Source organism: Chlorocebus sabaeus, chromosome 10 (genome assembly GCF_047675955.1).
Source record: "Chlorocebus sabaeus isolate Y175 chromosome 10, mChlSab1.0.hap1, whole genome shotgun sequence".
Classification (NCBI taxonomy): Eukaryota; Metazoa; Chordata; class Mammalia; order Primates; family Cercopithecidae; genus Chlorocebus; species Chlorocebus sabaeus.
In genome coordinates, this window is record NC_132913.1 from 3,874,166 (window position 1) to 3,891,528 (window position 17,363).

The 17,363-nt window shown below is 37.8% G+C and overlaps 1 protein-coding gene across 5 annotated transcripts in view; it reads left to right on the forward strand.

The window, feature by feature from the left end:
- The window catches only part of IWS1 (interacts with SUPT6H, CTD assembly factor 1), a 45,695-nt gene that overhangs the window by 19,909 nt on the left and 8,423 nt on the right, over window positions 1-17,363 (forward strand). For 4 of the 5 annotated variants that reach the window (XM_007964610.3, XM_073019588.1, XM_007964612.3 and 1 more), the window contains exons 3-10: window positions 1,969-3,037; window positions 4,094-4,283; window positions 4,799-4,856; window positions 9,168-9,265; window positions 11,235-11,385; window positions 12,434-12,516; window positions 14,013-14,142; window positions 15,350-15,467. In XM_007964610.3, coding sequence (XP_007962801.3) covers window positions 1,969-3,037; window positions 4,094-4,283; window positions 4,799-4,856; window positions 9,168-9,265; window positions 11,235-11,385; window positions 12,434-12,516; window positions 14,013-14,142; window positions 15,350-15,467 — 1,897 coding nt within the window. The remainder of the gene's footprint in view (window positions 1-1,968; window positions 3,038-4,093; window positions 4,284-4,798; window positions 4,857-9,167; window positions 9,266-11,234; window positions 11,386-12,433; window positions 12,517-14,012; window positions 14,143-15,349; window positions 15,468-17,363) is intronic. The other variant, XM_037988123.2, reaches the window with a different exon arrangement.

Genomic DNA, 17,363 nt, shown 5'->3' on the forward strand with positions numbered 1-17,363 from the left:
TTGAAAATTGGTCTGTGGTAGGTTCCCATAGCTTCAGTCATGTATCTAACAAATATTTGGCTCAGTAAATTTTTAAGAGGGAATACTCAAACATGGAAATACTTCCACTTTTTAAGCTAGAATATTATTGCCATTTTATTTAAAGTTGAGCTACCAGATGGGAGAAAAAATTCACCGGATCCTAAAACACTTGTTAGTATTTTGGCATGTTTAATTTTGTATATTTTTCCTCTGCATTTTAAAAATCATAGCTATAATATGCACATATCAAGTTTGTGCCCCAGAGCATATTTTCAGAGTAATTATTTCAAGTAACGTTATGTGTTGGTGTAGTTAGATGAATCATGTTCTCCCTAAAACTTAAGCTTTCTTATTTCTAGGGCTACTAAACACAGGACCATGACTGCTGTAAGCCTCAATTTTGTTATCATGAGAAGTACCATTATGAGGAGTAAATGAACTAACAGGAGAGAGTCTATTGTGGTATTGGCTCTTAGTGGGTACTTAGGAAATGTTAACTCCTCCTTTCTTTGTTTGCTTAAATTATCTTGGGAGAAGGTGCCAATATGTTATTTGACCCTTTAAATAAAATTAAATTTTATAGTTTCTTTTCCCTTAAATAATTTTAACCTTGGCCGGGTGCGGTGGCTCAAGCCTGTAATCCCAGCACTTTGGGAGGCCGAGACGGGCGGATCACGAGGTCAGGAGATCGAGACCAGCCTGGCTGACACGGTGAAACCCCATCTCTACTAAAAAATACAAAAAACTAGCCGGGCCAGGTGGCGGGCGCCTGTAGTCCCAGCTACTCGGGAGGCTGAGGCAGGAGAATGGTGTAAACCCGGGAGGCGGAGCTTGCAGTGAGCTGAGATCTGGCCACTGCACTCCAGCCTGGGCGACAGAGCAAGACTCTGTCTCAAAAAAAAATAAAAAATAAAAAAAAAAATTTTAACCTTATAAAACCCAAGAATGTTCCTATGTAAAAGAACTTGGTTACATGTTTGCAAGTATTTCTTTGAAAAATGGAGTTATTTATTTATTTTTATTTTTATTTTTGACAGAGTCTCACTCTGTCACCCAGACTGGAGTGCAATGGCACAATCTCAGCTCACTGCAACCTCTGCCTCCCAGGTTCAAGCAATTCTCCTTGCCTCAGCCTCCTTAGTAGCTGGGATTACAGGTGCCCACCACCGTGCTCAGCTAATTTTTGTATTTTTAATAGAGACAGAGTTTCGCCATGTTGGCCGGGCTGGTCTCGAACTCTTGACCTCAGGTGATCCACCACCTCGGCCTCCCAAAGTGCTGAGATTACAGGTGTGAGCCACCACGTCTGGCCTAGTTATATTTTTACAAAACAGAAGTATGTATGAGAAATTTCGCCTTTTTTTAAATAAAAAAAGTCTGGCTCTTCGCAGTCAGTTTTCTATAGTAATCTGAGAGCATGCTTTACAACGTTGTTTTAATGAAGGCTGGTTATATTTCCCCATTCGGGGATCCAGATAAAACCATTTCACAGATTGGCTTTCTGTGGGGGTATTTCTATATAGGTATAGGACAAGAATTCTCCATTTAGGTGCACATATTCTCATATTTTAAAAAATTGGCCGGATGCGTTGGCTCGTGCCTGTAATCCCAGCACTTCGGGAGGCCAAGGCGGGTGGATCATGAGGTCAGGCGATCGAGACCATGGTGAAACCCCATCTCTACTAAAAATATAAAAAATTAGCCAGGCGTGGTGGTGGTTGCCTGTAGTCCCAGCCACTTGGGAGGCTGAGGCAGTAGAATGGTGTGAACCCGGGAGGCAGAGCTTGCAGTGAGCCAAGACCGCGCCACTGCACTCCAGCCTGAGCAATAGAGCAAGACTCCGTCTCAACAACAACAACAACAAAATCACTGAAAAAAATTTAATGTTTTACTATTAAAGGGTTTTTTATTTGCACTTTCCTAATTTTTTTTCACTTTATTTTTCAGAATGAACCTAGTGATCGAGAAGATGGCCTCACCAAAGGACATCATGTGACAGACTCTGAGAATGATGAGCCCATAAATCTTAATGCTAGTGACTCTGAAAGTGAGGAGCTTCATAGGCAAAAGGACAGTGACTCTGAATCTGAGGAACGTGCAGAGCCTCCTGCAAGCGATTCTGAAAATGAGGATGTCAATCAGCACGGGAGCGACTCTGAGAGTGAAGAGACCAGGAAATTACCTGGGAGTGACTCTGAAAATGAGGAACTTCTTAATGGGCATGCAAGTGACTCAGAAAACGAAGATGTTGGGAAGCATCCCGCCAGTGATTCTGAGATTGAGGAGCTCCAGAAGAGTCCTGCTAGTGACTCTGAAACAGAAGATGCTCTGAAACCTCAAATCAGTGACTCTGAGAGTGAGGAACCCCCAAGGCACCAAGCCAGTGACTCCGAAAATGAGGAGCCTCCCAAACCTCGAATGAGTGATTCTGAAAGTGAGGAGCTTCCTAAACCTCAGGTCAGTGATTCGGAAAGTGAGGAACCCCCAAGGCACCAGGCCAGTGACTCTGAAAACGAGGAGCTTCCCAAACCTCGTATCAGTGACTCCGAAAGTGAGGACCCTCCAAGGCACCAGGCCAGTGACTCAGAAAATGAAGAGCTTCCCAAACCCCGAATCAGTGATTCGGAAAGTGAGGATCCCCCAAGGAACCAGGCCAGTGATTCTGAAAACGAGGAGCTACCCAAACCCCGAGTCAGTGACTCTGAGAGTGAGGGGCCTCGGAAGGGACCTGCCAGTGACTCAGAAACTGAGGATGCGTCCAGACACAAACAGAAGCCAGAGTCAGATGATGACAGCGACAGGGAGAATAAGGGAGAGGATACAGAAATGCAGAATGATTCCTTCCTCTCAGACAGCCATACAGACAGAAAAAAGTTTCACAGTTCTGATAGTGAGGAGGAAGAACCCAAAAAGCAAAAACTGGACAGTGATGAAGATGAGAAAGAGGGTGAGGAGGAGAAAGTAGCGAAGAGAAAGGCGGCGGTGCTTTCCGATAGTGAAGATGGAGAGAAAGCATGTAAGGAACTACCTTGGGCTGTTTATCAATGGCTTTATTCATTGTGTGAACTGGTAACTGTGGAACGGTGTATCCTCTTGGTATGTCAGATCTGTATTCTGTTACTCAGCTTAATATTCTGAAATATCACTAGGACACTCATTTCCCCTGGTTATCATTAGCTAAGCTTAATAGTAAGTTTCCTTTGAGTTCTGTTAGCATGTATTAATCTCTGACTGCCTCAAAGTGATAAACCACATGTCAATAGGAATATAAAATACTCAGACTTTTTTGTTTTAAACTGGAAGAGGTAATGTTTCAAAGAAAAATGTTTACATGAAAACCCCTAACTGTATTCAGTGTTAGCTGCGGGTCTCTTTGACACTTAGTTCACTGATCCCATCCAATCAGTAACTGAGCTCCCACGGTTGTTAAACATTGTCGAATATTCAGATACAGGGAAACTTTGAGGGGATTCCATTTAGAGACACCATCTCTCTCCGGAGTGTTTCAGTCTCTGCTACCTAAGACTCCATTTTCACAGATAGTAGGTTTTACTTGTTTACTTTTTTATGAAACTTATCTTTGGAAAAGACATATTTCATTATAACCCGACAGTTCTTATAGGAGAAGGAAAAGGTACCAGACATGTTGCCAATTTGTTAAGGAAGATGAGAAATTTCAAACTGACCAGCAATGATAGAGGAACGTGGAGACTATTCCTAGAAAGAAATATGTAGTCCTTTTTAGTTCAGTTACTACTAGGCAGCATAGAAAGGATGCCAATTTTGCCCATCAATCTAGTTTTAATTTTCTCGATTCCCCAAAAGGAAAGGTGACTGCTTTTGTATTGATATCTTTCTTCATCTTTTGGCCATTTTTTCTTAAGCAAAATAACAGAAAATTTGTAAGATGACTCTCAATGAGCCATTTAGTTATTTTAAAAACTCTAAACCATGTGTCAGGAGGCCCTTTGATTGATTTTTTGCTGCATACTGCCATTTTAAAGCATCTATTATGCTTGGTAATACAATGACCATGATAAAATAAAATTAATGATGATTTTCTTTTCAACAGCAGCAAAGAAGAGCCGTGTTGTCTCTGATGCAGATGACTCTGACAGTGATGCTGTATCAGACAAGTCAGGCAAAAGAGAGAAGACCATAGCATCTGACAGTGAGGAAGAAGCTGGGAAAGAATTGTCTGATAAGAAAAATGAAGAGAAGGATCTGTTTGGGAGTGACAGTGAGTCAGGCAATGAAGAAGAGTAAGTGACAGTGTAACATGAGTTTTCAGGGGTTCTTAACTAGGCAGTACAGAGGGGTCTGTGTTGTAATACAATATGTCCTGCCTAATTGCATGTCTTTGGGGATTTAGTATTTTAGTTCCTGAACTGAACACACTACAATGTGGGTGAATCTCAGAATTCATCTCAGAATTAACATGTTAAGTGAAAGAAAGCAAAGAGAACATATGTGATTCCATTTACATGAAGTTCAGTAGGCAAAATTTATCTGTGGTGTTGGAAGTCAAGGTGGCAGTTGTCTCTAGGATGTTGAAATTAGGGGACCAGCTAGAAGGGGCCATGAGAGAACTTTCTCGGGAGGCTACATGAGTGTATAGGGTGCTGGTTACATGAGTGTATACGTTTGTTAAAACTCATTGAACTGGACACTGAAGATCTGCACATTTTATTGTATGTAAATTCTGTCTTTTAAAAAATGGTTCCTATGCAAATGAGAAGAAAGCAAATGAATGTTTTTATATTTGTCTACTTTCTAGAAATCTTATTGCAGACATATTTGGAGAATCTGGTGATGAAGAGGAAGAAGAATTTACAGTAAGTATAAGATGGAAATATTTCCTCCTTGGCTGTGCTTTTTTTGTTGTTTTTATGGCAGTGATGTAATTATAGATTATTCTAATAAGTAGGATATATTCAAGAGAAAAACATCTTTGTGATGTATTCAGGAGAAAAATCTAGAAGGAGGGATTCAGGAAGTAAAATGAGCGGGTATATACAAAGGCATAAAAGGAAGCTAGTGGGCAAAATTGAATTAAGGGGGAAGGGACACATTGAGACAAAGAAAGGCACTTAATAATGCTAAAGGGCAAGATTCACAGTAATTGGGGAACTTCCGATTTTCACAACGGCATTCTGGGTGATTGGGCTAACCCTTCTGCCAAGCACAACTAGAAAAGCTAGACAAAATATATAGAAATCTGCTCATTATCTAGGAACAAAGTAGCAAAGAATTACTAAGCCAAGAGAAACCTGAAGTGGTAACTCAGTGTTTAGAAGTGCTTTTTCTGTGGGGGTGTTTACCTGTCAGACCAAGAGGCTACTCATATTTTTGACAGCCTCAAGACTTGGGGACAAAATTTAGAGTTCGGGGCCTATTGTGGTTAGGGGGCTTTGTAAACCCCATACTCTGGATTGAGACTTCAGAGAGCAGCACCATTGGGTTCAGGGGGAAGTAAAATAGCCTTTGCTCAGATTTTAGGCCATCTTTGAATCTTCTGGCAGACTAGAGAACCTCAGTCTCAGAAATAAGATGACAGTGGTTTAAGTTTTTCGTATATACAGTACAATATACAAAAATAACATTAAAAGGAAACTAGCAATGACAGACAATAGAAATAGACTTAGAGCTCTAGATATAGGAATTTTAGATATCACCTTAAATATGTTCAGGGAGATAAGAAACAAGATTAAAGATGTCAGAGCAAACAATTTAAAAAGGAGAAGGCAAATTTGGAAAAGAACCAAGTAGAAATTTAGAACTATAAAAATACAGTAACTGAAATTAAAAACTTTGGTGGACAGGTAGGTGCAAGTAGCTGGTAGTCCCAGTTACTCAGGGGTAACTGGGAGGGTAGTTGGAGCCCAGAAGTTCGAAACCAGCCAGGGCAAAATAGTGAGGTCCTGTTTGAAAAGAAAAACAGGGCAGGAGGGAAGAAAAAAAAACAGTAAACTTAGTGGTTGAGTTTAACAACAGATTAGACATACTTGAAAAGAAAATTAGTGAACTGGAAGATAGGTTAGAAGGAGGGGTCTAGAATGAAGCTTTGAAATATACTGTTATAGAAGAAAGTAAAAGACATAGACTATATATGAAAAGTTTTCACAAAAATTGGAATAATGAAAGGAGAGGGAAAATTACATGTATAGCAGAAGCAGTATTTTAAAAAGAAATGATACCTAAACCATAGATTCTAGAAGTTCTACACATTGCAAGGAAGATAAAGAAATCTACACCTAACTACATCATAATAAAACTGCAAGAAACCAACGAAAATAGGAAAGTGTAAAAGCCACAGGAAAAAAAATACATTCAGAAAAGTAACGATTAGACTAACAGCTGACTTCACAACAGAAACAATAGAATCTACTAATGGCAAACCCAGAATTTCGTTAAATTTAGCCAAAATACTTTCCAGGAATGAAGATGAAATAAGGAGGGAATTAATTAACAATGTACCAGCTGAAGGAAATACAGAAGGAAAGAAATGCAAGAAAGAATGATCTCAGATGGAAGGTTAGAGATGCAGGAGGGAGAAAAGAGCAACAAAAGTATGTGTATAAGTCTAAATGAGTATTGACTATACAAAATGAAATGTGTTTAATGTGGAATATATATAAAATGAAAACATGACAGCAGTGAATTGGGAGCATACGTGGAATTGAAGTGCTCGCAGGCCTTTGCGAATGTCTATGAATGTACATTAGTAAACTGATAAGTTAGGGTGCGTGTTGTAGTCTCTAGAGTGACCACTAAAAAGACTAAAATGGAATGCGTAATTTCTAAACTAATAGAGGGGGGAGAAAATGGAACAACTAGAGCTAATCAGTCGAAAATGAGCAGGAAAAGAAAAAGAACGCTAGGACAAGGGACAGTTAGAAAGTAGAAAGTATTACATGGTAAAACAGTAGATTTAAATTTTGATAATATCAGAAATTAAATTAAATGTAAATACTGAATGTTCCAGTTAAAGGACAACAATTGTCAGACAGGATCTTAAAAACCAGCCATATACTGTTTTCAAGAGATTTGTCTGAAACAGAAGGTAAAGCTGAAAATAAAGGTATATGAAAAGGGACTTCATGTAAACATGGACCAAAAGAAAACTGATGTGGTATCTATAATATTATAAAAGAGGGAGGTAGACATTAAGGTTAAAAAAAAAAAAAAAGTACTTGAGATAAAGAGGTCACTTTATATCGATAAAAAGATTTTAAAATTGTTTGCACCTAATAACATGACTTTATATATATATGCACACATAAAAATCAAAAATTGATAGAACTGAAAAGAGAAATGGACAAAAATCCATAATCTAAGAGAAATGTAACTGACAGAGGAAGCAGACCGAAAAAAACAGGGACGAGTCTCTATATAATCCGGATATAGTCATTTTTGGCAGTTATGAATGTTAAAAATACCTTTCATTTTGTTACTTCTTTTTCACTTTCTTAATGGAGTGTTTTTTAAAAAAAATTTTTAACTTTTAAATTTTTTTAGAATATCTTAAATTCATTCCTTTAACATGGAGTCTTCTGATGAACAAAAGTGCTTAATTTTAACATAGGATCAAATTTACCAATCTTTTTCTTTATGGTGAAAACTGAATTCTGCCTAAGAATTTTTGCCTGTCCCCAAGGTCATGAAGATACAAGTTATCTTCTAGAAGCTTGATTATTCAGTCTTTCACATTTAATTGTATAATTCACCTAAAATTGGTTTCGTATGTGATATGAGGTGAAAGTTAAGATTTTTTTCCTTATTTGGAGTATCCAGTTGACCCAGCACCATTTATTGAAAAGATCATCCTTTCCTACTATTCTGCAGTGCCGTCTTTGTCATATATCAAGTGTCTGTATATATTTTCCAATCTGTTTGCCACTCAGAAACTGAAAGCCTGCTTAAATAGTTCTTGGGTTAAAAAAGCAATACTTATTTTTAACCAATGCAATAGAGAGTGAAGGTAGATGAATTTAGAATCAAATTCAGGACAATAGTGAAATAAGAAAGTAAACCTAAGGAAAATATAAAGGAAGAATTGATTCAACCAATGTTTCAGAGACTGCTTGGACACTGCCTTCATGCAGCTCAGACTTAGTTAAGCACCATTTTGTAAGAATAAGGTATACTTACCTATTTTGGAGACTTAACATCAACTTGGTTATAGTTTCAGTTCAGTGAGAAAAACAATATACTAGGTGAACCACTGAGAAAGCCTCTAAGTGTAACACAAAAGGTAGACGCCATAAAGAAAAGACTGGCCGTTTCATTTACATAAAAATGAAAAGTTATGCCTGACAAATATTAGCATAAACAAAAACTGTACAAATGTGGGGATTGTACAGTTCTTGTCACTTGTAGAGGGCTATATCTAATTTTCAAAGAGATTTTACATAGTGATAAAAAGATGAACAGTCCAGCAAAAAATGCGCATAGGATATTCAGAGTTCACAGGGAAAGAATATGACTCATGGCTTTGTAAACGTGAAAAAATGCCCAACGTTACCCCCATAGTAAGAAAATGCAAATGAAACTACCCTGAGATTTGTTTTCCGTCCAGAGATCAGTGGATATCAGTGTTTGATAGCCTGCTATAGTAGTGAGGACGTAGGGGAACAGGAGTCCTCATGCTTGCTGGCGAGATAATTGGTATAACCTCTGTGGAATACAGTTTGGCAAGTATTTCGCAATTTCAAATACGCAAAACTAAATGTGACTAGGCAAATAAATGAACAAATCATGGTTACAGACATATTGTGAAATAGTCTAAAGCCTTGAAAAAAATGACAGGACTTAATACTAACATGCATTGGCCTCTAGATTCTTTTCTTAAATTTGGAACATGCAGAGCATTATCCGTACCCACTCTGAATAGTATGCTTCCATTTGTATAATAAGAGAGGATGCGAAGTATGTGTAGAAGTGCTTATATAAACGTACATTGTTTCTGGAAGGAAATGCAAGAAACCTAGTAACACTAGTGGCTGGAGAGGGACCTTTGTTATGTACCTTTTGATATCTATTGAATTTTTGTTCTTTGTGAATGAATTAATTTAAAAATGCAAAATACTAAGAACACTTAATACAGAAGAAAATCTGTAAGGAGGTTGTGATAATTTTGCATTTAGGGTTTTAACCAAGAAGATCTGGAAGAAGAAAAAAGTGAAACTCAGGTAAAAGAAGCAGAAGATTCAGATTCTGATGATAACATAAAGAGAGGAAAACAGTAAGTTTGTTTTTAAGGAATTTGTTAAAGAGAAGTTAAAAAATCAAGGTAGAGACTATTAAATTTTCATTTTGGTTCCTGGTTAAGTTTAGGAGTGAATCTATTCCTGTTTTTCTCCATTTACGTTGTTGTCAGTGAATTACCTGCTGCTGTTACTTGTTTTCATTTACCCTGTGCTTAGATGTCTTTCTTTGTGGAGTTGTATTTATATGGCACCAGACTTAATTTATGGTTCACCAAATAAACTCTTATGAAAAATAACCTAATTTTAAAAATACCTTTTTGAGAGAAAAGCTGATGGGGCTTTATGGGGCAGGGGAAGTAAGTCTAACATCTTAACTACAAAATATTACTTGACCATATTTCACTTACTTTTGTTGAGCTAGTTGGAATCTATGTTCAGAAAAATCTGGTATCTTAAAAGATGTTATACAGTAATAGAAGGATTAGTTACTCTTTCCAGTTGTAAAGATGTTTTTAAAAAGTAGTTTCATTTTGAATTCCTAGTGGCATGCAGTAATTAAACCGAATGAGTCTGGCAGTACTTCTGGAAATTGAATTGATATGATAGTGGCAGAGAATAACTTCCTCTTTTTTAAGTGTAATGATTCTGAAGAAAGCCATAAAGGTTTGAGGCGCTTAGCAAGCCTATAGATTTCCATGTGTATCTCTTATTATGTTTTGAGAGTTATACTTCTTATCACTGAAAAGCAGCAGCTTATTTTTCATTTTTTCTGCTCATGCTGTATAAGACAACAGCATTCAGATAATGAACACCTTCCTAGTCCAAGAAAGGGCAGTGCCACTAAAGCTGAATGAGTCCCCTCAATTGGCACTTAAAATGTACTTTCTCAAACTGATAGATGCCAGTGTGGATATAGTGCATGAGAAGTTCCGGGCTATTAGTGATTTACATGTGTATATATAACAGGGTAGTACAGGAATTGAACATAAAGTCTAGGATCAACTGTTCTTTTAATAGCAAGTTGTAAGTACAGTCATGCGTCGCTTAACAGGATATATTCTGAAAAGTGTGTCATTAGGTGATTTTGTTGTTGTATGAACATCATAGTATTACACAAACCTACATGGTGTTGCCTGCTACCCACCTCGGCTGTATGGTAAAGCCTATTGCTCCTAGGCCTGTTGCTCCGAGGGTACAAACCTGTGCAGCATGTTACTGTACTGAATGCTGTAGGCAGTGGTAACATGATGGTATTTGTGTATCTAAACATAGAAAAGGTACAGTTAAAATACAGTATAGTTGGGCGTGGTGGCTTATGCCTGTAATCTCAACATTTTGGGAGGCTGAGGCAGGAGGATCACTTGAGGTCAGGAGTTCAAGACAAGCCTGGGTGACATATAGTGAGTCCCTGTCTCTACAAAACATTTAAAAAATTAACCAGGCATGGTGGTATGGGCCTGTAGTCTCAACTATTCAGGAGGCTAAGGTAGAAGGATGAGCCCAGGCATTTGAGGCTATGGTAAACTAGGATTGTGCCACTGCACTCCAGCCTGGGTGACAGAGCAACACCCCAACTCTTTAAAATATATGTGTGTGTGTGTGAGATAAAATATGGTACACCTGTTTAAAGTACTTGCCACGAATGAAAGCAGGACTGGAATTTGGTCTGGGTGAGTGGTGAGTGAATGTGAAGGCCTGGGACATTACTGTACACTACTATAGGCTTTATAAACACTGTACACTTAGGCTACACTAAATTTACAAAAAATATTTTTTTTCTTCAATAAAAAGTTAACCTTAGCTTACTGGATGGCCACCGTCGTATTCGCAGTTCGTCATTGACCGAAACATCGTTATGCGGCGCATGACTGTACTTGCACTTTTAAAAGAAGGTAGCACTTCATTGAGTTAGAATTAAGGAATTTGGTGTTCTTAATTGTGGTGAAAGTAAATGTGTATTTAAAAGACAACTTGTATTTCACTTGCTTTTGTTTACTGCTTTAGTATGGACTTTCTGTCGGATTTTGAGATGATGTTGCAGCGAAAAAAGAGCATGAGTGGCAAGCGCAGGCGGAACCGTGATGGTGGCACCTTTATTAGTGACGCAGACGACGTCGTGAGCGCCATGATCGTCAAGATGAATGAAGCTGCTGAGGTGAGTTGTGTTGCTTCTAGGTTCACCTTCTTTTCCTCCCACTGAGTTTATTGGATGCCCTTTTTTTGATGCTTAACCCTTAAACGACAGTTAAGATGCTTTGCTTTTTGTAGTAAAGCATTTACTGTTCTAAATTTTAATCATGGAAATATTTTAATTTTTTAGTCACGTGTTTAGAAAAAGTGAAAAGATGAAATATTCAGTAAAATGAAACGTTTTAGGTGAATGGCTTTGCTAGTTTCATGGGGCATGGTTTTGTTCTCAGATTTGGCTAGTTCACCACAAAGTTTATAATTCTTCATATATTAAAGGTGTTACAAATTCATGTGTTGTTCTCTTGCTCCTGATCAAGACATGGCTTCTTCTATTGCATTGTAAAAATCTGCTCAACTTATAAAAATTGGCCCAGTAGTATGTTTAAAAAACAAGTTCAGATCTTTTGGAGACACTTAGAGTTCAGCAGTGGATTCAATGATCTGTGTCTAGCATTTCTTTCAAAACAATTCAAGAATGGAGGAAAGTAGCTAAAAGAAGACTAGCTGTGTGTATTTAATTGTTGAAATGTATGCAACAGGCATATTATTCTACATTCTGTATTTGTAAAATTTGAAATTTTTCCTAATTAAAAAAAAAATAGAAAAAACTGCCCAAGTAAATACTGAAACTCTTTTTTGATATAGTATATTCCAATATCATATAACCTCACACCTGGAAAATTGTCCCTAATATCATAAACCAAAATTTCCCAGTTGTAATTTGTACCTGTGATGAACTCTGAAAACTTGACAGTCATGCTAATATTCTAACTTAAAATGGTTTCTCTCAACTTGTCGTTGTTAAAGGCAATTCTAATAGTTTTGTGGGTTTGACTGACATAGATACAGAGCTTGGTGCTCTGCAAAAGATCCATTCTTAAGTTACTCTTTCTTGTAGGAAAAATTGTTTCTTTGAAAAACTGTTATTTTATTTTAAGGTTCAGAATTACAGTGAATTCAATATTAACAATGAGTACTGTTTTAAAAAAAAATCTTTGTTTTTTTCTGAATAGGAAGACAGACAGTTGAACAATCAAAAAAAGCCGGCACTGAAAAAATTAACTTTACTGCCTACTGTAGTTATGCACCTTAAGAAGTAAGTGTTTTGTTTTCTTTAAAATGTCTTTTTCCTTTTCATGGAATGATAATTCAAATGATGTACTGGTGTTCTAGGAATACTAAATAATGATAGCCTTCTATCAGTTCACAGAAAGATAATGAATAAAATTTCCTGAATTATATTTCTTCATAAACTTTTATTAAACCTTGATGCCTGGTGCAAACAGAACAAATAAAAAATTGATACTAATGAAAGAAAAACTTGGAAACTACTAATTTTGTGTGTTTTTGTTTTTGCTTTTTTGGTAGAGACAGGATCTTGCTATGTTGCCCAGGCTTGTCTTGAACTCCTGGGCTTAAGTAATCCTCCCACCTCATCCTCTCAAAGTGCTGGAATTACAGACATGAGCCACTGCACCTGGCCCCTAATTTTGTTCTTTATAGACAGTTTTTGGTCTGGTAAAATTACATTTGTTTTCTCCGTGTGATGGAAAACAGAAAATCTTGGAAGACCCTACCTGAAGGCTGCATTGTCCAAGGCTTATATGACTCTAATGGGTCACAATTATTGGTCCTTCTGAAGTAATGATGCCCTTTTTGAGTAGATCCTTGTTTCTAACTTTTTTCATTGATTTGCTTTTTTTTTTTTTTTTTTTTTTAATTAGAGACAGGATCTTGCTGTGTTGCCCAGGCTGGTCTCAAACTCCTGGGCTCAGGCAATCTTCCCGTCTCTACACCCGAAAGTCAAAGTACTGGAATGGGATTACACAAAGTACTGGAATGGGATTACAGGTGTGAGCCACCACGCCGGGCCCTGATTTGCTCATATTTCTGAGCAACCTTGCTTTCCCTTTGAACTAAGCCATAGCCTACTTTTGATGACTGAGGAAATGTATTGGCGCATCAGTAAGCCACCACCAGCATGGCCTAGAGCGTCTGTAACTAGAAAATTTCTCCCTCTGTTCTAACAGGGAAAACGATCTGTGGCGGGTTTTATGTATATAATGTCTTGTTTTCTATTAACATAACTGATTGTAGTACATAAAATGGAATTTAAGTATTATTTTATTGAAGGTGTTTTTTGTTTGTTTGTTTGTTTTTTGTCCTGCCAGGAGAGTGCTAGTCTCGTTGGTGTCCTGCAGAGAATAGCAATTCTGGGTTCACCACCATGTAAAATTTTTTAATAATCACTATTTTGATAGATTTAACGTTATTTTTTTTTTAGTTGAAATGATTGGAGTTAATTGTTCTTACTGTCTGTACCATTCATATCAGCATTAATTTATCTTGTGTAACTTGAGTTTGTTTTGTTTTCAGCAAATCATTTTTTGTCAGGTATATGCATTTCTGGAAGATAAGAACTAAATGTCATACTGCTTTTGAAACCAGAATGGTGTTCAGTAAATACCAAATGTATATGAATAACTTTTTTAAAGCAGCTTTTAGAAACATCACTAAATGTGTAAGAAAAGTCAGAAGATACAGTAGAACCAAGGTTCACGGAATTTTTAAAACTTATTATTATTACTGCAGGCAGGACCTTAAAGAAACATTCATTGACAGCGGTGTGATGTCTGCCATCAAAGAATGGCTCTCACCTCTACCAGACAGGAGTTTGCCTGCACTCAAGATCCGGGAGGAGCTGCTGAAGATCCTGCAAGAGGTTAGAGGCAGATAATCTGACTGTTCTTTAGTAATTATCTATTGTGGTCTGTGTGATCATAACCTGTGTAGTTTACAGTGTTTGTATATGTTCTCTCTGCTACAGCCTTCCAGAAGAGGGGTTGGAAAAAAGGAACATATCTAGTAAAATGAGCGTGAAAGGGAAGACCATATAAAACTTCATATAACTATTGCATTGAAGGGGAAAGATCTTAGAGCAGCTGTGATGTGTCTGAGAAGAGTAGTACAGTAGTGGGCAAGTTCTGGGGAGATGTGACGTAGAATGAACACCAAATTCAGAGTCACAGGAACCTGCATTTGAATCTTGAGCTGGGCCACCTTACGTAGTTGTGACACCTTGGTTAAGCTATTTAACTTCTGAAGCAATTCCCAAGGAGTCTCCTATGCCACACACTGTGCCAGGTGCTTTATATATGTATCGGTTCATTTCTTCCTCACAGTAAACTGACAAGGTAGGTGTATTATTTCCATTTTACAGATGAGGGAATTAGATTCAGAGAAGTTAAATGACTTGTCAAGGTTACATAGCTAGAAGGTGGCTGTGTTTGGGTTCAGTCTTAGGTCTGTTGGATTCTGAGGCCTATGTTGGCTCCTGTATTAAACTGCTAACCTCTAAGTATGCTTAGTTCATACTTTCTCACATTGTTAGGTTTTACTTCAACTCAGCTGTAATACTGAACTCTCACCATTTTTTTTGGTTCGTTTTTGTTTTGTTTTGTTTTGTTTTTGAGACAGAGTTTCGCTTCTGGTGCCCAGGCTGGAGTACAGTGGCACGATCTCGGCTCACTGCAACCTCCGCCTCCTGGGTTCAAGCGATTCTCCTGCCTCGGCCTCCCGAGTAGCTGGGATTACAGGCAGCCACCACCACACCCGGCTACTTTTTGTATTTTTAGTAGAGATGGGGTTTCACCACATGTTGGCCAGGCTGGTCTTGAACTCCTGACCTCAGGTGATCCACCTGCCTCAGCCTCCCAAAGTGCTGGGATTACAAGCGATAGCCACCATGCCCGGCCTGAACCCTGAACTTTTGATGTGGACACAAAGTATCTTTGTGCTCTATTTCTGTAGATCCTGAAAATGGAATTTTTTATTTGTACTATTGTAAAGGCGCCAGGTCTCTAGTATAGATTAGCAAGACCCCCAGCTTCTGAGTGATTAATGTGTGTGTATGTGTTTATGTTCCCCAGCTGCCTAGTGTGAGCCAGGAGACCCTGAAGCATAGTGGGATTGGACGAGCAGTGATGTATCTCTATAAACACCCCAAGGAATCAAGGTCCAACAAGGACATGGCAGGGAAATTAATCAGTATGTAAATTTTCCTTTTCGTTTGTTGTGTTTATGTCTGTAGATAAGAGAGAGATGCGTATATATAAAAGCTGTATTTTTACCAGTATTTGTTTTGAATGAGTCAGTAAAGTGGAATAGAAATTTTTGAATAGCTTCTTACAGGTACCAGCTTTTTCTCTTAGACTTTAAAAAAACAAAACAAAACAAACCTCAGTGTAATTAAGTATACTATTCATTATTAAAAATAGCAAGTGGGTGCAGTGTCTTAATGCCTGTAATCCCAGCACTTTGGAGGCTGAGGTGGGCAGATCACAAGGTCAGGGGATCAAGACCATCCTGGCTAACATGGTGAAACCCTGTCTCTACTAAAAATACAAAAAATTAGCCGGGCATGGTGGCATACACCTGTAGTCCCAGCTACTTGGGAGGCTGAGGCAGGAGAATCGCTGGAACCCGGGAGGCAGAGCTTGCAGTGAGCCAAGATTGTGCCACTGCACTCCAGCCTGGGCAACAAGAGTGAGACTCAGTCTCAAAAAAAAAAAAAAATTGCAAGTAAAAAGTATGCGTTTTCTAGTCATGGGTTGAGAGCATGGAGAGAGGGGTTAGATTGCAGGCTGTGGTGTTGATATTACCGGGATTCAGATCATGAATCCACCACCTACCTTACTGCATTTCCTTAGCGAGCGATTTGTGCTCTGTAAAATTGAGATAATTATGTGTTTTCTTCTGGGTGACTTTAAAGATTAAATGAGAGGTTGTGTCTAAAGCGTGGTGCCTAGCACATAGTAAGTACTCAAGAAACAGCCCCTGTTGTTGTTGTTGTTGTTTGCACATTGGTCTCCAAAACCTTTTTGCATGTTCTTATTTAATGATGCCAGAGAAATCCAGAGACGTCTAAACCAAAATTTATGTGATCAAGCGTGTTGTTTGTGAAATTATTCAGTTTTAAGGATGAAACCCGTGTTCATTTTTGTTATCCTTCTTAACTCTTCTGTGCTCCATGTTGAAAAGGAATTTTAAGAACTTCAAGGCTAGATTGAAAAAGTAACTACTACATTTGAATATAATAATTATTTTTCTTTTGAATTGCTAAGTTTGTCAGAAGCTTTTAGAGAAATGTAAATTTCTTCTATAAAACAGAGATACTGCTGTCTTTGATCTTGTTAGTAATCTGCAGTTTACTGCCTATTAAGTGATAAACTTTTGGTGCTTTTATGCAGTGGGTTCGCGACTTTCTTTTTTTGCCCCAGACTGAGAAAAGCAGAATATCCCTACTGGTGTCCATGACTTACTACAGCAGTGATTCTGAATCCATAAGTGGGGTCAATGGGGCAATTTTTTAAAATTGTAGACCCCCTGAGAACCCCTGCTTCCTTTGTGTGACAGCACCCATGTTCGGTCTATAAAGGTCCTTTCTTATTTGTATATTGTATTAAATGTAGCGGTAAGCTACATTATGTCTCAGAACAAAGGCATCAGTTGGCTCCTGGACTTTGACTGACTGAACGGTGGCATGTACTTTCTTTCATGGTCATTGTAGCAGCTATATTAGACTTAATGAAGTACAGAGTCTCTATCCATACTGTTAAACTGTAGTTTTTACAGATATAGACCATTTTGTAAGGTAGTGGTGAGGGAGCTTGTTTTGGGTTAGGAGAAGAAAGCAGAATTTCAAGACTTTGTATTTCCAGTAAACTTAGAAATTAGTTTACCTTTTAAAATAAATAAAAATTTTAAATAAATGTCTTTTATGAAATGTCAGTCCAGCTAATTGTTGACTATCAAAGTGTGTCACGTGTTACTTTCTTTAATTCTCTGTGGTGATCTTTTACATTAAATTTTCTGAATCAGCCAGAGTTAGTCACAATACTGGCATTTTGCTTTGTTTATCCTATAAATTCTTCTGAAATAATG